Source organism: Callionymus lyra, chromosome 10, assembly GCF_982586985.1.
Source record: "Callionymus lyra chromosome 10, fCalLyr1.hap1.1, whole genome shotgun sequence".
Lineage (NCBI taxonomy): Eukaryota > Metazoa > Chordata > Actinopteri > Syngnathiformes > Callionymidae > Callionymus > Callionymus lyra.
The window spans coordinates 6,807,510-6,830,593 of NC_141827.1; the positions used below are offsets into that span (position 1 = coordinate 6,807,510).

Consider the following 23,084-nt stretch of genomic DNA (forward strand, 5'->3'; position numbering starts at 1 on the left):
TCGGGAATTTGCTACTAGTTAGTATGTACACTATCCTGATGCTTTCTAACCAGTGCACTAAGGGAAGTATACGATTCGAGACATGGCACTGGTTAAATTAAGTGCTGGTAACATCTGTTCTAGGCAATATCAGCAGATAATGAAAACGGTTGTATGTGTATATTGTACTTTAATTAAGTCTTTAATGGGGAAAATATGTAATCTTGTAATGTAGATGTCTTAAAGGAAATTGGATGATTGTTTATCGACTTTTATAAATGTGTTTTCCATCATCACGTTAAAAGTTCCCTAGTTACTCCAACGCGTCAAATCTCAATCTAAGTAGACGTGACGGTTATGTCGGCTTCTCGCTCGATAATTGGAATTGGGAAGATAAAAAAAAAGTTAAGATTTCACACAGACGAGGTCCCTTAATTCGGCATCTATAGTTTATCTTCTGGATCTCAGCAGAGGAGTTCAGGTAACTAATTATCAAGATAATAACTGTAAAAAAATATTATATCTTGGTCATTAAAAAGATGTATAAAGCAAGTTCTAAAGGTCACTTGAGGTAGTTTTAAAGAATTTAAATGCATCAAACAGGCTCAGATAACGACATGTGGTTCTTTTTAAACTAGTAAATGAGCAGAGCACGCTTGTAAAAAATGTCTCTCCTTTGTTACCCGGTGGTGGGAAAACATGGAGGGAGAGTCGGTCACCTCAGAAAACCTTTGAACGTCTGCGTGTGAGTGCAACACTATTGAAAGGGCGACCCCAGCAGACGCTGACATGAAGCGTCATTCTTGCAATCGGTGACAAGCTTTTGTGTCTGCGGAAGTATTTCTTACACCATTCTGTTGTTTATGTTTGGTGTGTCGTGTACCTTTGATCCTCAGCTGTCCGTCCATTTAAAAGGGAATGAACATGTGTTTTTAAAGGGAAAAACAAAGGTGTCCTCGGATGAACTTTAAACTGTCGTGAGGTTGTCAGTAATGGTACAGTGTATTTCACCATGAATGTTTTAACAATAGTAATTATTTATAATATTCACATCATTCAATTGTGTGATTTACCAGATGTATTTAAACGAAATGTTGAATTTCAGGCTGAAGTAATGTTTTAATGAGCCATGAAAGTGAGGGTGTAGCCTCCCGTCGAGGACCGGATCCGAGCGATGGTACGTCTGCACGTACAGCTCCTATACAGCTGCTGGCCTCCCCTCCCCCAGCCCATCAAACCGTATGTCCTCAGAATCAGTGGTTCGCCCGGAGCAGGCTCCTCCCCTGGCAACGGCAGCTAGATTAGTTGCTTTATCCTGGGTCATCTGAGGGAAGTGGGCCACACAAAGGAAATTGAGGGATGTGGTGCCGCCGTACTGCGTGGAGCCAGATATAGGCGAGAATATAGACCGCCTCGAAAGTATCCTGGCGATCTTTGACCAATCCCATCACAGGGTTGAGCAGACATAAAAAAAAATCCCTCCTAAGAGTAGGTTTTTGGTTGAGAAATGTGTACCGTTTTTTTTTTTTTTTTGCAGGAGCCCCTGCTGTTCTCCTGCAGTATCTGGTCTCAGTCACAGTGTGTGATTCTGCTGAGAATCTAGCAGCACCTGCAGTCAAGTCAGGACGCATTTGAGCATCCATGTTTCTGGACCAGCGCCCACTTAAAAAACATTTATGATCCATGTTGCGGTTGTGATGCCTGGAAGACGGTTACGTTTTTTTGATAGGATTTGAAAACATTGTTGCATAGAAATTGTTTAAATGATAGTATTACCTTTTATTTTTAATTATTTATCATTTTAATATAGCAGTCCTAGTACTGATACCAACAGTTGCGCTAGTGCTAGATGTTTGGGGGCGACCTTAACGCATGTGAATGCGTGTTTTTCTGGCATAGTTACTGTTTCGTTCTGAACACTTTCTACGTGATGACATCATATGCTGCAAACGCCAAAGACTTTAAAAGCTATTTCATGGGTAAATGTAACTTCAACTGAATCATTTGAGAGCACTTTGTACCAAAAAACAATTATATTAACAAAAGAAAATCTCTTACTTTCCCTGGCCGACACCATTCTTGCACAACAGAACGTGTCCGAGCTACATGTGACGACGCCTGTGATTGGCTGAAACCTGAATAAAAAAAAAAAAATTCACTGGTAACTGAAGATTGCAATACAAACCTTCAAGGGACGAACAAGGATAACCAATTAAATGTCCGTTTCGAAAAAATATTGAAATGTATTGAGGACTCTTGAGTTTAAATGGGACTGGGTTCAGCCAATCAGAGACGTTGTCACATTCTGCTAACGTAAATGTATTATGTGTGCTACAAAGTGTGTCCTCTGATCCATCAGTTGAGTTTTGACGCTAGAATTTTGTTTTAGCGTGTGATGTCATGTAGGAAGTTGCTCGACTGAAATGGTATTTAACAGCGGTCACTGAAGTAAAGGCTCCAGTAGAAAACTTAACTTTCAGAGCAAAAACACGAGCATTAACCAATCAAAGCCCAGATTTAACAGTGTCATCTTATTGTTACATATTTACTCTTTGCATTCATCGAAGTGTATAAAAGGAAATTCAGTGAGCTCTAAGGTTTTCTGAAGGGACGTCGACCACTTTTATTTGCCACTTTTCCCCAACCATAAAGAGCTACAGTGCTAATGCTATGATCCGCCATTTAGACTCTCCACTGACATTAGAGCTGCCCCCGACAGCTTGACCTACTTTTTGAGCTGCAGTGTGTGTATTGGTAAGAATAAGATGCGTATCACGATATAGAGGCAATGATACGATATCTGTTGATACTGTAGGAACAACAATATATTACATTTCTTCATTTAATTTTCGGAAAACAATCAAAGCATAGTAAACACACAATGTTGTTATATTCTTGACGTCAGCTGATTGAATTCAAACACAGGGATCAATATTCGTGTTCCGCAAAAGAAGCATTTGCAGGATTTTTTTTCAGATTTCTTCACTGTTTAGAGGTTCAAGTACAAATTTACAAAGTTATTCTTTGTTTTTCAAAACTAAAACATGCCCTAAAATCGTCTTTAAAAGCTGCTAGAGCCGGCTGGGTTCTCACAGTTATCGCGAGGACGTTAGAACTGCTGCTGACTAGCGGTCAGAGGTTGAATTGCCAAACAAAAACATGGATAGATAGATGGATAAACTTTATTGATCCCTCTGGAGCTCTTCTTCGTTGTTATTGTTTAGCAGATCCTCTCTTGATTTTAAACAAGACGATTCTCTCCATCTCAAAAGTTAGCATCGAAAAAATGATAATAAAAGTTATTAATAAAAACCAGAAAGTTATTTATTGGATAAAACTAACTATACTGTTGTTTCGTCCTAACTTTGTGGAACATCTCACATCAATCTGATCACTATCAACTCTCATCTGACTATGGTTGTAAAATGTGTTTTTTCACATGGCGTTGTGACACGAGTGAACACAGCCAATCGTTTTATTGATTCCAGGGCTCTTGTGATGAACACAATGAAGTGAATGATGTCATTCATGGCCTCAGGCTCGACCGTGTCCAGTGCACGGTCCAGGTACAGCTTGTCTATATACAACTGCTTGACCCAGATCTGCCAATTGAGGCCTTGGTTCCTTCCCAAGGAGTTTGGCACCGCAGTCCAGCAGATGAGGCCATAGTAAACCTCAGCAGGACTCGGGCTCTCACCTGCGCTCATACCGAGCTAATCCTGGAGCTTAATTTACATTCCACAGCGGGAGCGTCGACTAATGACCTGTGGAGTCCTGACGCTGCCATGTGTTCTCACCCTCTGTTAGTGGGTCTCTGTGTATAATGTCCCGGTTAATTGAAACCCTTTCCCTGGTTTGTGACGCAGGTCTCCAGGCATGCTGGTCCACCTTACACAGCTCATGACATCACAAAGGGACACCCTAGTTTGGCGGGTACCCCGCCGGGTCATGCCCACTCGCCCGCTCTCTCTCAGGTATCGTTACCCACGGCTTCCCCGTATCGCTACCCTAAGGGCTGGGAGACAGGCGGAGGGGTGAGTGTTGACAGTGTTCTCCATCTCTTTGCGTTCATTCTTTCTTTTTAAATGCCTCCTTTTATACTGTACGTATAGTTAAGATACCAGTTTTCTTTTCATGCAATTCACCATTTCATTCCAAGATCTAGTCAAGTGACACAAACACGCACACATTCATAAAAGAGACGCACAAGCTCAATAAATGTTTTCTTTGTCAGCAAAAAAAATGTGGTATGAAACGAAAGAAGTCGGTTTGTCTTGACACATCGTAATCGCTAGTGATGTGTTGATGAAGCTTCATGAAACGGTGTCATGTTGTTAAGAGGACAGTAGGTGGCGCCATCAGTTTAGAAATAACATGTGTTCGTTAGGACAGTAGTTTAAAACGAGGAAAGTGGTCCAGAGACGCCATCTAGTGGAGTCTGAAAATAATGACACTGCTTCATGAAGCTTCATCAGACCATCACTAGTAAAATCACACATGCGTAGTTAATGTAAGTTATCAAAATGGATTGTGATAGCCTGGTATTTCTTTCTCTTTCTGCTCTTTCTTTGTTACTTGTTAAATGTGTTTTTGTGTATCTTTGTGCATGTTTAGGCAAGAAAACTAAAAATAGGTTCATTAAAAAAAAGCAGTTTTTCCTGCGTTTTTAACATGGAGGCATACAAAGGGTGATGTTATCTTAGATCAACTCCACCACAGTCTCAAACCTCCCACTCTGAGCTTCCAGGTCTTCAAACTGCGTCAGTGATTTAGGATCATTAAAGATATTTTTAAATTTTTGGCTTCCAAAACAACAGTTCAATCAATGTTGGTGTAAAAAAACGACATTGTTCAACTCGTCCGTCACATTCTACCTTCTTAGTTAACAAGATTTCACTCAGAGTTCAACATGTTCACCATTGTTTGGTTTTGTTTTTTCTAGTGGAGGGAAAAAAAAAACCTTGTGTTGACGTCATGCACACAACCTTTAGGGACAGATGTATATTCCTCCCAAATCTTGCTTTGCAAACCACAGACTCTGCTCCATAATTACTGTAGTTAAACAATACGTTCACAAGACAGTTGTGTGAAATATGTTCAAGTTCTTTAAGGAGCAGATGTAGTTTAGAGTCAAACTCATGGCTTGCAATAACACCAAGAAAATCCCTTCAACATAATTTTGATTGAGTGTTTAATGGCAGAGGACAAATATAGAGATAATTGAGTTTTATTAGAGATTTAAAAAATATGTTCTCCCTCAGACTCGTACTTACAGTCACAGTTTGGTAAATGAACGTTTCAACGGCCCGTGACTTGGACTCCTGGTGTGATCGAGTTTGGTGCTTGAGACGTTAATGAAACATTTAGCCAAATGCTTTGGATTGTTGGTTAGACACTGCAGAAGTTATTCTGTCTGACGTCAGTAGAATTCCCCCTCAGTAGGTCTTTACTATTGGATTGAATCGAGAAGTAAACTCTCAATAATTCGAACAATAGCACGGAGCCCGACTCTCACACATTGTCTAATGAGGGGTTTTCTGTTGTCTATTGATGTTAATGAGCAGATCTTTTTTTCCTGAATGTGAGTAATGAAATCCTTTCTGCATCTGTTCCCATTTCGTGTTTCCTCCCATAGTCTCCATACAACCCTGGGCAGAATGCTGGCTCCGCCCCTCTAGTTTATTCTCCTCAGACGCAGCCAATGAACGCACAGCCACAGAGTCGCCCGGTGAGATTTGATTGCATCGAAAGTTTGCTGTTTATGTGACTGTATCTGAAACCTTGCTTGGATCGATGGGACGGCCAAGGACTCTATAATTAAATAAATGATTTTGTAATGGAGTCTTTAAGATAAACTAGTTGAGATTCACTGTGTTTTTTCTTCTGTTTTTACCTGAAAAGTAAGTCATACATTAACCTTAGAAGTCATTGCTGAATTCAGTGGTCCCTCGCCCGATCCTAGTTTACCTTCTGCGGACTTTTAAGTATTTTATTTTTGCACACGGCGATGCATATTTAAATATATTGTGACAACCTGCTGTCAAGAACAGTAAAGCTCCTTGAAATTGTTACAAACTTTATTTGAACATCAGAAAAAATTCAACACAACCACAGAACATGCTCTGCCATAAGTGCTTTGACAGCTGGAATAGGTTGGCTGGGCGGCAAAGCATTATGGGAGCTGATCAGGTCACCGTTACTGAGAGCATTGTTGGGAATGATGGCACCTCTTATGCAATGTGGAGATTTCAAGTTAAACATTTTTTTAAGCAAGTTAAAAATGAAACATTTATTACTTCTCAAATCATTTACGTGAAACTAACGTTCTGCTAATATAGGGGACCACTGTACCATTAAACCCTCAACAACAGACTTGATTTAAATGTTCTTGCCTTTTTAGTTCCGTTGGCGAAGGTTCAAACGCATGTAGTGTTTTAACTTCGTAAACCGGCGTGTTCCAAAAAGCCCTCTGGTATTGTTAAAGTAACCTGACAGCGTAGAGATCCCGGTGCTGCCAGGAGAAGCTGCTCAAGTGTGGATTGACCTCAATCTGTTCCTGGGAGTATGAGCCGTTGGTCTTTAAACGAGGTTAATGAGGTCAACTTCATTACACTCCTTCTCAGAAGCATAGGTCGCCCGTGTTCAAAACTTCCCGCTCTCCTCACCACTTATCCAGCTTTATCTGCAAACACGGTCCACTTATGATTCATGGTGGACTAAAGGTCTGAAGCAGAGTCAGATTATTTATTGTCAAGTCATTTATCGTTAAGTAATGGCTCGTAAAATCATAAATAAAACTTAATTTATTATTATTATTATTATTTATTTTTTAAAAGTATATGATCAACATTTTAAGCCCCAATAATAATGTGGTTTTAGGTGGAGCATCATATTTCATGTGCTTTATTTTCCCCTTTGCTTATTTGTGTTGTACTTGCAGAATCATGTCATCATTGCTTATCACGGATTTGTCTCTCTTTTGCTTTCTCCCGTCCCCGCTTCGCTGTCACTGCTTCAATCTCCCCTGGACCTCTCCTCCCTCCCCCGGCCAGTTTGCCACGGGCCCTCGACCGACCCACCATCAGGTACCTGCTGGCAAAACGGCTGTTTGTTGTGCCTCTGCTCCGCTGTCAGACATGTTCTTATCGACCAGACCAGAAGATATTTGAATAACCTTCCTGTGTATCGATTTAAAAAAACTAATATATGGAGTATGACATTCTTAATAATGCTGACACATGCTTACTTATCATCCTCTCTCCTTCACATTAATAACAATAGTTTACTGATGACCTGGAAATACTCATTTCTTTACTTTAAATTATTCACCTTCCCTGTTAATAAAACGTCAGTTTTTATTAGGATATTTTTTTTTTATATGATCAAACTCTAATATGAAGCTCGTAAATCATTTGCAAATCTGTTTCTTTGCTTCAAAAAAATTAATTACCTTCTTCACAAAGCGACTAAAGTCGTCCGTCATGAACGTTCAAAGCTGGAGCTTCAGCAGCAGATCCTCCTTGACTGGCAGGAACCAAATATGTTGCTTGTTAACTCCAGCTGTATGAGGAGAGAGCAGTCCAACCTGACTAATGTACTGTAGATCTGAATATATAAATCTATATAATAGTCGTGTCATAAAAGGTGATGAGTCAAAACATATATTGTGAAGTTATATTATATACAGTGACTGAAAAGAAAGAAGGGACCAAAGAAAATAGATTTATCTCAAATAATGAACAACAAAATAGAGAAAAAGAGATTAATGGTGTAAGTAACAATCTCAACAAGTGTAATTCTAACGTGTCATTTTAGACATACACTAGAAAAATATGATATTATAGTAGATCAATTCATTTTATATACATTTCAGTAAAACAAATGAAAATAAAGAGTTAAAACACATTTGAAAATATATTAAGGGCCAACTTGTATATCTTTTTTTCTGAGGTTCTAGAAATGCAATAAAAAAAAGGAACATTTAGAAGAAACAAATGAGGAAAATGAAGTTAAACTGGTGAATAATTAATAATTGAAAGATATGTGAAACATTTATGTTAGGATCAGTTTAACTATTTTACTTTGATCATAAATGCAGTCAAGTTTCGAGACTCTTGAGTGTCTAGTTTGATTCTACCTCAGCTGTTACTTTGCTATATTTCAGAACATTAAGTGTGTAAAATACTCAGAAAACTATTATGAGTTTGACAAACTGTAGTTTTTTTTCGGTTCAACCAGTTGCAACAGAAAATTTACTGCTAAATAAGACGCGTTGATTTTCCTAAAGAATGTGGTCGTTTGAGTCCTACTGTTTGAGGAAAACTAAATCTGGAAAAAAAAAATGTTAGTGGAAGTCTGTAATGATCTAGTTATTATGAAAACAAAATTTGGCAAATATGTTTGTTTGAGAATGAAGGTGTTAAGTTAACGTTCCTGAGAGATTCTATTTCTGAGCCTTCAGTAGGTGGTGATGAGATTATTCGGGGTGTTCGTGGTGGTTGTTCTTGTCAATGACGTTCTGGATCTCGTCGAACCTCCAGAGACTCGCCGGCATCATATCAATGCTGAGTTCATGTCTGAGACACAGCGCTTGCATTGTTGCTCCATTTCAAACTGTGAATCCTAAGGAATATTCATGGCCTGTTGTTCTTCCAGTGGCTAACTCTACCTCCTGGATCATTCTCTGCTTCTGTGAGCAACTTTTAAGAAGCTATAAATAGCAGGGGTGTCAAAGCGTGTGTCGCTGTGTTCCCTGGCTTCGGCGCGACCACACACACACACACACAGACACACACACACACACACACACACACGGCTCCGGCTGACACAAACTGGCGCGAGGATCCGTTGTGCCACCACGGAAGTGGAGTTGGGAAGCAGATAAAGCGGGAACAGTAGTCTTTTTATCTCCATGGAGAAAAACTGCTATTGTTCTCCAGCGACGTGCTGGATGGTCGGCCAAGGGTGCGCCGAGATGTTAAAAATTCATTCATCTGGTTGAGGCGCAAGTCTGTTCTCAGACAAGTCCCGTCGTTGTTTTAAGCCTCTGCTCATCAGTGTAACCAACGAGCCTGGCTGTCAAACACAGCTGCTCAGTGTTGGAGGGAGAAGAAATGTCAAAGTCCGCTGGGAGTGAAAGTTAAACAACTGTTGTTTTCACCAAAGAGCTCTTTAAAATCAATCCGGGTGACCCTTGAGAGTGTAAAGCTTTTGTTCTCCAGATCTTAGAAATGTGCTTAATTCGTTTTTAAAAAGGGCTTCCTAAGATGTTTGACGTCTTGACCGACTCAACGTCTTTTTATTTTTTATTTCTGACCTTGTTATTGTTTGAGGTAGAATTCCATCCTTAAATCTTGATCTTTCACCAAAAATTCCCGCTTAATTATCTACTCACCCTCATGATGACTAAGGGTTGGGATTATTTTCATATTAATCGGTTTTTTTAGAGTTATAGATGAAAAAGAAAACACATTTTAATGCAGCAACTAGTGCTCAAAATCGCCGCCCAAAAACACTCACTTAAAAACGTCCAAATACCTCGACATTAACTTAAACAAGAGTGTTTTTGGACATGAAACTGAAATGGATATACATTTTTCTTGGATTTAAAACTGGTAATATTTGAATTTCTGGTGAACTATCATGAATATATAGTAAGATATGTTCCTCCTTTTTATAGGTAAATCCTTAAGTTGTTTATGATTCCAGTTAATCTTGCTGCTTAACAAGTGGTTGACTTTAATGCAGAAGTATTGCATATTACAGGGAAGTGATGAATGAACAAAATGCATCTAACATTTTTTTATCTGGATATTCATGTGTACTATTATTGAAATCAGGCATTTTAATTTAGTCTCTCAACAGTTTAACTATAAGAAGATTCATGCATTTGTATTTCCACACGTCAACACTGGCCTGACTTTAAAATGAACACTAGTTTTCTGATCTTGACAAATCAATGTTTTCCTGCTACAGGTCCTAAAAAAATAAATAAAATCTATGGTTTACACTTGATTTAAATCCTGCGCTTCAATATTATCTTTCAATGTCAATCTTTAAACAACTATTGGATCTAAAGGTCGGGTCAATAAAGTCAACTTTTAAATTGAACTTAAAGGAACCAAATGTAAAGGTTATTGATTTCCTATCTTAAAGTATATTATCCTTTATTATTTAAGCATCAACACCATAGGACAACCATAAACCGTTGGTGTCGAGTGTTTGACGCCAACATTGGACGAGCTGTTGAAGTGACTTTCAGGCTCATCTGAAAAAGGCCCGTTTGATTTAGTAGTTGTAATGTATTCCAGTGACAGTATTATTAAAAATTGGCTTCTCTCTTTTCTGCTTCCAAAACTGAAGGGAGGATTCAGGCCCATCCAGGTAACACCCACTTCCCCTGATCTGCAGTCCTGCATGGCATGACGAGGATTTGCACCCTCGAATGATACGACCATCTTCATTAGAGACCCCCTATGTTTTTGTCTGAAATTTCTCTTTGATTCCATCAGAATATCCTTTTCTTTTTCATTCTTCCATCTCCGATAGTTTAGTCTCCTGCATGTGGAATGAAATGTATTATCTTTCTACGACTTGTTGAATCAGAGGTTCTTCAAGCAATGACCCTTAATTCGGTTTGTATTCATTGTAAAATACTTTTTTTATTCCTTGATGCTTTTAATTTATTTTCTTATTCGGCTAAAGATTATTTTTAGCAGAAGTCAATTACTGGATCTCATCGATCCTAATAGAAAGTGATTGACAGTTGCAAGAAAATCCCCCGACTTTCAATGGGTCTCATTTCTCAGTTTTCTTCAATGGTTTCTATTTAGTTCTGTACATTTCTTGAGGTGCAAAAGAACTTCGGTGACCAGGGGTTTGATCTCAAACATACTGTACTTTTGCATGGAGACCTAACAGACATTCCTTTCTTTTGGGGTCACCCTAAAGATTGTATGCAGGGAGACCCCGGACCATCATGGAACTCAAGGAAGGATATCGAACATATGCTGTAGAATAAAGCAGAAAAGTCTTAAGACTCGTGTTATGATCAATATAATAGGCTAGTAATAACCAAATTTGCACTCAAATCTTGAAGATTTAAAAGAAAACAAGACCTATCGAGCACCCTGTGTTTTTATATCTGGGTCAAGGTGACCCGGAGGCCCAAAAACGAATGGAAACTGAAAGCAACTTTGGTTATTATTAGTCTATTATATCATAACATTCCTTTTATGCTTCATTCTATAGCAAATGTTGGCAACGTCCTTAACCCTCGAGATACAACAACAAACACATTTGTTTTCGGGACTCACCTTGACCCTGAGATAACATGAGGGTTAAGTTCTGTGCATTTCTTGGAGGCCGTTGCTAACATATGCTATAGAATGAAGAATAAAATACTTTTATGTTATGATATAATAGACTAGTAATCACCATAAACCAAAGTTGCTTTCAATTCTTCATGAAATTTATTAAAATGAGACCCATCAAAAATAGCGGTCCATGTGCTGACATTTTATGAGCAATACTCGTGAGCAGATCTCTTAATGTCATGTTATTTAAAATGTTTTTTGACTCTAAAACCCTCAATATTCCACTTACTTCATAGAGTCCTGCTGTGCGTTGTCACAGTCAAATGTTTCCCTGGTTAAACTGATCAGGGATTTAAAGCTAACAGCAGCGCTAATGACTACAGAGTAAATCTAATGGTTTTCACTCTAAACTCTCCCAGAAAATAAGCAGTTTAATGAACTCTTAAGATGCTTGTTCAACTAGTCTGTAACTTTAAATTAGGGAGTCGTGTAAAATGTTTACTTTGGCAACTCAAGGGTTTAAAAAAAAAAAAAAAATCAATCTGTTGACAAACATAAAAGTGTCTCTTCTAAGTAGGTCAATATTTCCTGTGTTTGTCGCTGCTGTGCTGGATCGCTCCTCCTGGTCATTATCGTCGACCTCTTGTTTACATACTTGACAGTAAATAGTTTCCCGGTTGTTTACCAGACTTCCTGGGATTTCATTCAGCCTGGTTCCTCAAGGTGAAAGTTCTTTTTAGGTATTTTTTTGAGGCCGTTTTAAATCTGCTTCCCTTCAGAAGAGCGACACTCTGGCAGTGGTTCTGTTCCCACCTAGTGGTTTGGAAATTGAACACAGCTGTCGGCGAGTGTCTTTCTGCAGCTCGACACACACAAGCTGCCATTGTGATCAAAGTAATCGCACTTTATCCATCACTTGACGAGTATATTTGCTTGTTCAAGTCTACGAGTGGTGGTGGCCCACAGTTGTGGTCTTCTACTAGTCTATACATCAGGGGTTAATTAAAATTCTTCAAGGGCCACAATAAATTCTGTGAATGTTGTTGGGGGCCATAGAGCAAATGGAAAGACGAGAAAATCCCTTAAAAAAAAACCACGTTCGTCATTAGGCCGTGACATTTATTAAGCGAAATAAGCTGCAATTTAATTCTTGTATAGATGAGTTTTTTTGAAAACATTTCTTCAACTAACTTAAAAGAAATATTTTGAAGGATTCAAATATACTCCAAAAATTACACACAAAAAAGGAGATTTAATGATAATATAATGCAAGACTTTTACATCGTTTTTTTTTTTGTGTCGTGATGTCCGAACCGTCAACAAGGAGTTGCTACTTCAAAACACGAGTGCTAAATGATTTATAAGATTGTGTATCTTTTAAAAATGTGTTAACATTCAACAGCAAATGGTAGGAGAGATGTTGATCCAACATTTGGCCTTCAGGAAATTTTAGTCGAATAACTGTTATATTATATTCAAACTAGCTGAAGTACTCGGTGTCTCCCCGGGATTTTTATAAGATTCAAAACTGCGAAATATAGTTAAAATAAAAATACAAAGGCCATGTAATTTAGTTTAAAATATTTAATTGTCCCTTTAACATGTTTGCGTTGACTTAAAAGGGTGCTAGCCTCATTTTTGGGCCGATTGGGACAGATTCCCGATAAATAATACAGAAAAGGAAAAAATAGAAATGTTAAAGGACTTGCGACTTTTAAAGGGTTGTACCTTGTTTGAGCTAGATATTCTAATTTAGTAAGGAAGTTAGTAAGTCATTTGTATTTATATAGCGCTTTTCCAGACCAGGGTCACAAAGCGCTTAAACAATCAAAACAATATTCAATAAAGTATATACTTTAAAGGTCAAGATAAAACTGAGAACAACACAGGAGTTCCAGAAAATCAGGGAAAAGCCTGAACAAATAAAAATGTCTTCAGATGTTTCTTGAAGGAGTCAGTAGATCATCAAACGCAGAGATGGTTCCAAAGCTTAGGAGCAACGGTCTGGAAGGATTTCTCTCCTCTGGTCCTGAACCGTGTTCAGGAACCATCAGAACCTTCCTTAAAATGAGACATAGATTATAAGCCTATTCATGCTAGTGTATTATAATAAGGGAGTTTTTAGTTCTCAACTGTTTTTGGTTTTCGGTTAAAAAAAATAATTTTAGTCCGGACACGGATCAGTTCATGGAGGTCATTTTGAATCTAAAGAGATCCGTGTGAGACAACCATGCTCACTCAAGTGACAGTTATAGATTAAAGCTCCTGGAACCTATACTGAGACTTAAAATTCACATTTTCTTTGCATTTTTTACAAGACCAATGTACCTTTAACTTGGACTATTGCAGACCTGGTTTCATTTAAATGTATATTTTTATCATTTAATAGGTAGCTGTCTGCAGAGTACACCACAAGAATTTCTCTCTTATAAAAAGCCCACTGGGCTCATGATTTAATTTGTCGGTGAAGCATTGATGCATTCCCGGAGAAATGTGTCGGCCAATTAGAGAAGTCCGTAGAGATTCAGCAAAGGCATCAAAGCGGCAGGTCGACGCGAAACGTCTTCCTTTCAAGATGCCACCCGTTGAAGTTGTGGTGTCGTTCTGTGTTCCTTGTTTAGTTTTTCCAGAGAGCACAGATGCAGACGGCTCGGCCCACCATTCCCACGAACACTCCCACCATTCGTCCCGGATCCCAGACCCCCACAGCGGCCGTCTATCCCACCAATCAAGCCATCATGATGACCATGGCGCCGATGCCTTTCCCTTCCCCGCAGGCTGCTCAGTACTACATCCCACAGGTGAGTTCACGTTTGGACCCGAGCGTTTCCGAGGAAGAAATGTACATGTCCTTGTTCAGTTGAGGAAAAGCAAGCTGTGACTTGTTTTCATGATCATTTTTCTGGTTTTATGATGAGAAGTCGATCGAGCCAAAGTAGATTCAGGGAATGTTTTGGAAAAAGTGGTAAAATGTTGCAGAACGTTAAAGCAACAAGAACATCTCAAGTTTATCATCACTTCGATGTCTCTTTTGTTAAGAGGGAACTAAAGTGAATTACCTGCCATGTTAATAAAATAAATAAAACATCTTTGGGGTACCAAGATGTTTTTGTCATAATAACAAGGAGCTCTTCTTGTTGTGATTTTGTTAACTAATCGTTTAATGATTATCATGTAATTCATTTATTTTCCTCAGTTGCACTTCTGTCATTTTTACAGGCTTATTGTGTAAATGAAGCAGATGTTTTAAACCTTTTATTTTCTACAAGCATGTAGTTCATTATTATGAATTAATGAATGAACTTTTTTTCTTTTTTTTCAAACAAAAAATGTGTAAATGATTCGTACATACAAAAAACAAAACACCAATTAACCGAAAAAGCAGAATAAAAAACCTTGCAGTTCAAAAAAGGAGTAGGAAGAAGTAAAGTGCTTTTTTTAAATTTCCTATCCCTTTATAATTATTCTGTTGTTTGTTGCACATTGCCACATATTTTTACACAGATATCCATACAAGAAATGAATAATCATATATTAATACTATAACAGAATATAGTATAATATATAAGCATATGCTAAATAGGTTTGAATACACATGATGTACTTTATATATATTAATACTTTCATTGTTGGTTCTCACATGTCCTCTTCCATATACTTGTTTATAATTATTTATTTGTACCTAATGAGCATGTGTTGAGAAAGCCACTATTGTTGGACTTAAATAAAATACAACTAAAAATAAGTATTACAAAAATGTAAAATATGTATATAAAAAAATAAACCTCCATAATGTTGATTTCATTGACTATTTGCCTTCTTGCTTTGCAGTATCGTCACAGTACTGCTTACGTGGCTCCTCCTCAGCAGTATTCTGTACAGCCCCCTGGTTCTGGTACCTTCTATCCTGGTCCAGGGCCAGGCGACTACCCGGCTCCATATCGTGAGTAGTTCACTTCTAATCATGTTTAAATATATGGTAAAAAAAAAAAGTCCCTCTCTTGGGATAAATTCTACACATTCTTTTAACCTGTGATTATGTTTTTTGCTGCTTCCAGACCCCCTCAGGTACCACCCACCGGTCTCCCCCTCGGTTCCTGCTCCCGTCCCCACAGCCGGTCCGCCCTACTACCCGGGACAGACCGTGTACCCCGCCTCACCCCCCATCATAGTGCCTACACCACAGCAACCTCCACCAGCAAAACGCGAGAAGAAAACAGTGAGTGTCTAAGTACCCCCTGTTTTGATATATCGGGGTCATGTGGGATATATTGTTATATAATGTTTCTGCCGAATCTTCTTCTGTCTTTAGTTTCATTTAAAATGTATTTTAGAGGTTAATGTCATTTAGAAGAACTACACTAATGAAATATTTGATTATTTAATCAATAATCAGATTAATTTATATCCATCAATTCAATGTGTCTTTAGTTTTATATTTAACTATTTCAAAGGATTAATTTCCCCATTTATTGTAGCGTTTCTCACATTAATTTGTGGGGAATTGAACTTTATTTTTTACTTGAGGTCCTGTGCTTCTGTACCATTGTCCTCCCAGATCCGTATCCGTGACCCCAATCAGGGAGGCAGGGACATCACTGAGGAGATCATGGCGGGAGGTTCAGGGAGCAGGAACTCAACACCTCCTGTCAGTCGGCCTTCTTCTACCCCGACGCCCCCACAGGTGAGATTTAGATCAGTTGCTTGGATCCTCATCATCTCACCTTAGACGGGTTATTCGTCTCTTAAAGAGGAGGAGGAGGAGGAGGAGAAGAGGTCTGGTTTTATGTGCTGCTCTCATCCCTCTGCTGTCTTGTTTGACAGACTGTCAGCACTCATTTATTCTGGACTAGAATAGTAACCCGTCATCAAGTTTAATCACTGAAATTACTTTGTTTCTTCATCCACTTTTGTGCAGTGGTTCCTTGTTTATGGCAGGATTTAAGTTCTAAAAAAAACCCTGTATTAAACTAAACTAAAGTATTGACCATTTTCTACCTGTTTTAATGAACATTTATCTAAACTTGCGAATGAGCTGCCGTGCCTTTCGGCAACAGTAACCGTGAGCTCAGCGATGCTTTGCCGCCCAGCCAACCGATCACTTTTGATGTAGCAAAGTAGACGTAGAATTTAATAACCGCACCGTAGCCATCAATTAGCATCACTAAATAGTAAATTCCCATGATGCCCACACACATCTGTGTTTGTGGTCGGCTCCGTAAGTAAGGTGGGTGCTGTAATTAGTGCCTCCCACTAAGTTTTGTAGTCGTGTCTGCTGTTCAAATAAATCATTTGTTGCTACAGAGTTAACGATGAGCCAATTATTCAAGTATGCAGAAGACGAAGATGTCGAGGGACCGCTGTACTGCTGTGTTTATTAGAGCAAGACTTCTTCGGTTGTATTAACATTGAGTCACTTGCTGCTGCATCTTTGTGTTTTTGTTTCTCGTTCTCACGGCATTCATTATCTCCGCTCGCCGCAGCAGCTGAGCAGCAGCCAGAGTCCGGAGCAGCAGCCTCCACCGCTGCAGCCTCCTCAGCCCCTGCAGGTCCACCCCGTGGTCCACCCCGTGGTCTACCCGCTGGAGATGCCACAGCTGCCGCAACCTCAGCTCCCGTCCACGAGCGGAGCCATCGACACCAAACCAAGGCCAGGTCTGATCGTTCGTCTCCCGACATTCTTGTTATTCGCTTCATTTATAATCCAGAACATGCAGAGTCTCCGTCGATGAAGTATTTATCTTGCGAAGCGACGCTGCGACGCTATAATTCCTAGTCCTTTGTGAGACATATTGTGGCATTTATGAGAACAGACGCTATAATCTGCTCTGGAAGGTCACGTCGGATTACTTGTTGTTGTTGCACTTTATGTCACAAATAAATAGTGGAAAAATATCAATTTAGTTACTTCCGGCTCATTTCTGACGTAAATATTGATGGAGCTTCAGTCTTGAAGGTCTTAAAACACTCATATTTTTAAATATTCAAATTTCATATTTACCAAACTGTCTTTAACAGGTGGTTCAACATCACTTTTACTCTTATCAGATAGTATGATAATCTCTTTCCCTTAACTTATCTTAATCACTGAACATTAATTAATTTTGAGTAAAACCCTCTGCTGGGTCAAATGACTTTTAACCTCAATTTTAATTTCCACAAATTGTACGAACGATGTTTCTGCTTCCAGATGATACGCCAAAAACTGAGCCAATCATTGTCAAGACGTCTTCCCCGCCCGGACTGGTTCCGCCGGACCCTCCTCCGGAGAGACCCGAGTCCGAGCCTCCTGTGACCGAGCCCGCCGACCCGGAGCTCTCCTTCCCCCCGACCCTGAGCGCCGCCACGACGACGCTCCCGCTGACCGTGGCCAGCGATCGTCCATCAGCTCCAGAGTCTGCTGCATCAGCCTCCTCCTGCTCCTCCTCCTCATCCTCCTCCTCTTCCTCACTAGCTGGAGAACAGAGAACCTCCTCGGTATCGACTCCGATCTCAAACACGGATAAACTGGTGTCCGATGCCTCAAGGACTCTACCCGTCTTGACAGTGCCGGCTCCAAAGGCTTTAAATGGACTTGCACACGCTGAGCTGGAAACCCTTCATGAGCCTTCTCGCGTCTCTCCGGTCTCTCCGGTCGCGCCCGTGCACCGCGAGGTCTGCTCCTCGGAATCCTTGCCTGCAAACATTCGCCCAGAGGTGCCCATTGCTGCTGAAATTAGCCCGATGGCGCCGGCCGCTGTGGTGCCAGTCACGCTGACCTCAAACTCGTCTCCCGCTTTGCCGCTCACGGTTCCGCCGGGCCTGCCGCCTTTAGTTCAGGCGACGGCCGACGAATTTAGCAAATCCCTGGACGGCAGAGATCCTGTTCCGGTGCTGGGAGGCGTGACGGAGAGTAAAGAGTCCCAGCAGCATCTGCTCTCCAAGAAGAACACTGCAGGTAAGATGATCCTTCTTGTCTTTGTGTTAACTCTTCACCCTGAAATTAACTTTTCTCTTTAACATCATCGTTTATTTTTTATTTATACTTTTATTACTATATTACTATGTTATTACATTGTGTTTGTTTTGTTTTTTACAGTTTTAATATAAGATATTTCTTAATCCGTCCCTCAGCGAGGAAATTTGAATTGTCACAGCACAAAATAAAGTGTAATATTTATTCCACAAAATAATGACAAAAACAGTAATGCATTAAGTAATAATTAACTATTCCAATAATAATATAAAGTATAGAATTTTCTGCCCTAGGACTGTAATGATGTGTTGATGAAGCTTCATGAAGCAGTGTTATGTAGTTTAGAGGTCAGTAGGTGGCGCCATCAGTTTGAAATGGATGTGACGTTTCATTAGAACAGTCGTTCGAAACGAGGGAAACTAGTGCAAAGACCGCCATCTAGTGGACTCTGAAAATAATGACACTGCTTCATGAAGCTCCATCAGACCATCACTACTATAAGGTATTTAAAGTTTGCCTTATTGTCCAAAAAAGAATGTACTACATGTTCACCACAGTACAGAAGTACTATTGTATAATTTTATTTTTTGGTTCTGATGTTGTTTTATGTTTTGTTTTACTTATACTAGTACATTGTTCCATCATTGATCATCGCAATAATATAGTATTTCCCCCTTTTGTCACTTGAATCAAGTCTACAGTTGTTGAACTTGTATAAGTGCTGTTGTTGTTCTTCTACCATCATCATGAAAGAACACATTTGTGCAGCACTGTCAGAGTCGGAGGCAAGAAAACACCTTCAAGACAAATACGTGGCTTCATTTATGTTGTTTTTTGACAAATGTAAGATCTCAGTTCATATTATGCAGTTATCATGTTCTAATGTAACTTGAGGAGGTTGAGATAAGATCAACTGTCTATGAAACGACTATAGCAGCCAAGAAATGTAACCTGAGACGTGAAGAGAAGGACATGATTTCTTCTGGTGTTCCATCAGATTCCTGCCTCTAGATTCTCTTGATGTGTCGACCACTCATCATACATGTTAACCTTGAACACCTGTTCACAGGTGACAACTTAACTCATGTGGTTTTGTCTTTATTTTAAGCTGCACTCAGAGCCATTTTATTAACCATATCAATAAAAAAAACGCATAACGTAGAATTAATAAAGCTGAGTAAATAGAATTTTACATTAAAGTAAAGTATATATCAGTGCTTTACAATATTGAATTGTTTGATTCATTCTATTTAATTCATTAAAAATTAAAAAGCCGGTCGTTCATAAATGACGAGATCTCGTCATTAACTTGAACTTGATGGTAAAATGGGGTGAGATCTTTGTTAGCATCGAATACATTTGGTTCATCTCTACCCCAGGCAATAAAATATCTAATCAAGAATTATTTTTACTCCAAATGGGAGTTAATTTTATAGATATTACCCGAGAGTAAAGCCTTGTCTTGAGTCGTTTGTAGAGAGTTCTTGTTTTAAATGATTTACTGAAAGTTTGTTTGTTCTTTTGTTTTAAATGATTTACTGAAAGTTTGTTTGTTCTTCTGTTTTAAATGATTTACTGAAAGTTTGTTTGTTCTTTTGTTTTAAATGATTTACTGAAAGTTTGTTTGTTCTTCTGTTTTAAATGATTTACTGAAAGTTTGTTTGTTCTTTTGTTTTAAATGATTTACTGAAAGTTTGTTTGTTCTTCTGTTTTAAATGATTTACTGAAAGTTTGTTTGTTCTTCTGTTTTAAGTGATTTACTGAAAGTTTGTTTGTTCTTTTGTTTTAAATGATTTACTGAAAGTTTGTTTGTTCTTCTGTTTTAAATGATTTACTGAAAGTTTGTTTGTTCTTCTGTTTTAAATGATTTACTGAAAGTTTGTTTGTTCTTCTGTTTTAAATGATTTACTGAAAGTTTGTTTGTTCTTCTGTTTTAAATGATTTACTGAAAGTGTGTTTGTTCTTTTGTTTTAAATGATTTACTGAAAGTTTGTTTGTTCTTTTGTTTTAAATGATTTACTGAAAGTTTGTTTGTTCTTTTGTTTTAAATGATTTACTGAAAGTTTGTTCTTTTGTTTTAAAGAATTTACTAAATGTGTGTTTGTTTGTTCTTTTGATTTTAATGATTCACTTAATATGTGTTTGTTTGTTCTTTTGTTTTTAATGATTTACTAAATGTTTTGTTATTCTTTTGTTTTAAATGATTTACTGAAAGTTTGTTTGTTCTTTTGTTTTAAATGATTTAATGAAAGTTTGTTCTTTTGTTTTAAAGGATTTACTAAATGTGTGTTTGTTTGTTCTTTTGATTTTAAGGATTTACTTAATATGTGTTTGTTCTTTTGATTTTAATGATTTACTTAATATGTGTTTGTTCTTTTGATTTTAATGATTTACTTAATATGTGTTTGTTCTTTTGTTTTTAATGATTTACTGAATGTTTGTTTGTTCTTTTGTTTAAAATGATTTACTGAAAGTTTGTTTTTGTTCTTTTGTTTTAAATGATTTACTGAATGTTTGTTTGTTTTAAATGATTTACTGAATGTTTGTTTGTTTTAAATGATTTACTGAATGTTTGTTTGTTTTAAATGATTTACTGAATGTTTGTTTGCAGTAAATCCGATCGTATCTTCAATACCAAAGACCTGGAGGAAACCAAATGAAGGAATCTCTGGAGGAGACGCACCTCAAAAACAGAACGGGGTAATAAAAGACTCCTTTGTCTCTTTTTACATCACAATCAAAACAACATCGCGGAGAAAAGTCGAGTATTTCTGATGAAACATTTGAGAGCAGCTCTGAGCGTCCTTGCATAGTTTGCATCTAAATTTAAAACGGGTTCTTGTGAAACGCCTACAAAGTGACAAATAAGAGCGACGAAGGTTCTGAGCGAGGGAGGAGGGAAAGCAACAAAATGGGCAAAAGTTCAAGTGAAAACCGTTTCCACATGTGTGGTTAAAGGAAAGCAGACTTGACTCCGGGATGTTTTTATCTTCTAGGAACGACGGCAAGGAGTCCGTGTGTCGTTTCCTCTTATTTGTGCCGCTTTTTATAGTGTTGACTTATTTGGCATTAGTGTATCTGAACGTGGAGGTTTGTCACTGTTGCCATGCAACATGGCGAAGGACTGACAAGTCAATGAAGTATAGAATTTTTGGGCTTTATAAATGGCTCAAAAATATTCCTAGAAAGACGTTTCCCCAAACAAATGGCAGCACTTGGACGTGTAGTTACAGCGGAGTATTTGCTATTGTTTGTCGGTTCTCTACTGTGAAATAACTGCGTCTCAGCGAGCCAGACGTCTGTTCTCCCATTGTTGCTGGAGACGAAAACTAGATCCTGGAAAAGAAATGCGAGGAATTGGCTGCCAAACATTTTTGGATGAATCCAAATCTTCGCTGAGGAAGAAGCTCTTACATTTAGGAGCCGAAAAGTAAATGAAGCAAATAACTTAAAGTGTGTTTGGCTCGAGACCGACTGAGTCTTGTTGGCATCATGATACACTGATTTTTGAAAGGCTGCTAAATTAAACTTTCCAATAACGCAAGGTTGTATTGAATCGGTTGGTTAGCGCCACAGTTTGTGAAGCAGAGAGCGCCATCTAGTGGTCTTTTAAAAACCTGACACTGTATTATGATGCATCATCAACATAACATTCCTCATCATCACGTCATCTATGAGTCAAATATCAACTTAGCTTACCTTAATCTGAACATCTATAGTCTGTGTGAAGCCAAATAATAAAAGCCAGTCTCTGATCGGGTCTTATATCAAGTTCTTTTCAGGATATATTCTTTAAACTGGGCTACTCACAAGTGTTTGTCTCCTTCAAGTACAATAGTCCTGCGTCATATCCAGAGTCACCCTCTGCCTTCACGCTTGCTATTAATATGTTAAATATATTGTTGCAAGCTGCCAGTCAGAAACAGCAACACTCGTAGAATACACATTTGTATTAGTTACAAACCGGTGATTTATTTGAGCAGCAGAGTAATTTAAACGGCAATACCAGTTACATCACCCACATTATTAATGGTGCCAACCAAATAGTAAACTCCCATGATGCTTTTCTACACACTGCTGTATTTAGTGACAGCTACGCTACAATCTATGTCGCCGTGTCAAAAGTGATCAACGGCTGTGATTGGTTGGCTGAGCGGCAAAGCATTATGGGAGCTGTTCTGGTCACCGTTACTAAGAGGGTTGTTGAGAGGGATGGATGCTCATTTGCAAGTTAATGTTGTTTAATTAAACAAATGAAAATTAAAAATTTCGCTAGTTCCAAGATTCCATTTATTGCAGGTGTTTTCAGAACGTAACCCTGCGATCCTGACCTCTGTTTTTAGCTTGCATTATCAAAAACCATAAAGTATCTATATGTTCTTGTGTTATCATGATTGAGATAAAAGCTCACTCTCGCACTCCCTCTCAGGACGAGCCCAGGCCGGTCGTTCAGCCGACGGTGGACCAGGTTCTGCCGCCTCCTCTCCCGAGCAGCAGCAGCCCGGTGTCCCTGCCCTCCGTCTTCAGCGCCAGCCTGGCCCCGGCTCGCGCCGGCAGCCCCGACGCCGACGACAAGCCTCCCACCCCCGAGGAGAATGGAGATGCCGAGCTGGAGCCCATGAGGAACGGAGCCGGACACACCTCGGAGACGGAGAGCAGCGACAGTGGAGTCACGTCCGGGGAGAAGGAGAACTCCACGGGAGCTTCACAGGACATAGAGGGTGAGACGACGCTGACATGTGTAGGTTATGGTCAGGTATAGAAACGTTGATAAGGAGCTCCTGATTCTACTTTTGCTTTGAATGGTCAGAAGAAGGTCATCTTGAAGATGTTCT

The 23,084-nt window shown here is 38.9% G+C and overlaps 1 protein-coding gene across 10 annotated transcripts in view; it reads left to right on the forward strand.

The window, feature by feature from the left end:
* Positions 1-23,084, forward strand: part of eif4g3a (eukaryotic translation initiation factor 4 gamma, 3a) — a 51,713-nt gene that overhangs the window by 12,007 nt on the left and 16,622 nt on the right. For 2 of the 10 annotated variants that reach the window (XM_087801385.1, XM_087801390.1), the window contains exons 3-14: positions 3,846-4,013; positions 5,615-5,707; positions 7,032-7,064; positions 10,342-10,362; positions 13,916-14,095; positions 15,126-15,237; positions 15,353-15,513; positions 15,844-15,978; positions 16,778-16,949; positions 17,485-18,231; positions 20,861-20,949; positions 22,679-22,970. In XM_087801385.1, the coding sequence (XP_087657511.1) occupies positions 3,846-4,013; positions 5,615-5,707; positions 7,032-7,064; positions 10,342-10,362; positions 13,916-14,095; positions 15,126-15,237; positions 15,353-15,513; positions 15,844-15,978; positions 16,778-16,949; positions 17,485-18,231; positions 20,861-20,949; positions 22,679-22,970 (2,203 nt within the window). The remainder of the gene's footprint in view (positions 1-3,845; positions 4,014-5,614; positions 5,708-7,031; positions 7,065-10,341; positions 10,363-13,915; positions 14,096-15,125; positions 15,238-15,352; positions 15,514-15,843; positions 15,979-16,777; positions 16,950-17,484; positions 18,232-20,860; positions 20,950-22,678; positions 22,971-23,084) is intronic. The other 8 variants (XM_087801387.1, XM_087801393.1, XM_087801391.1 and 5 more) reach the window with 6 other exon arrangements.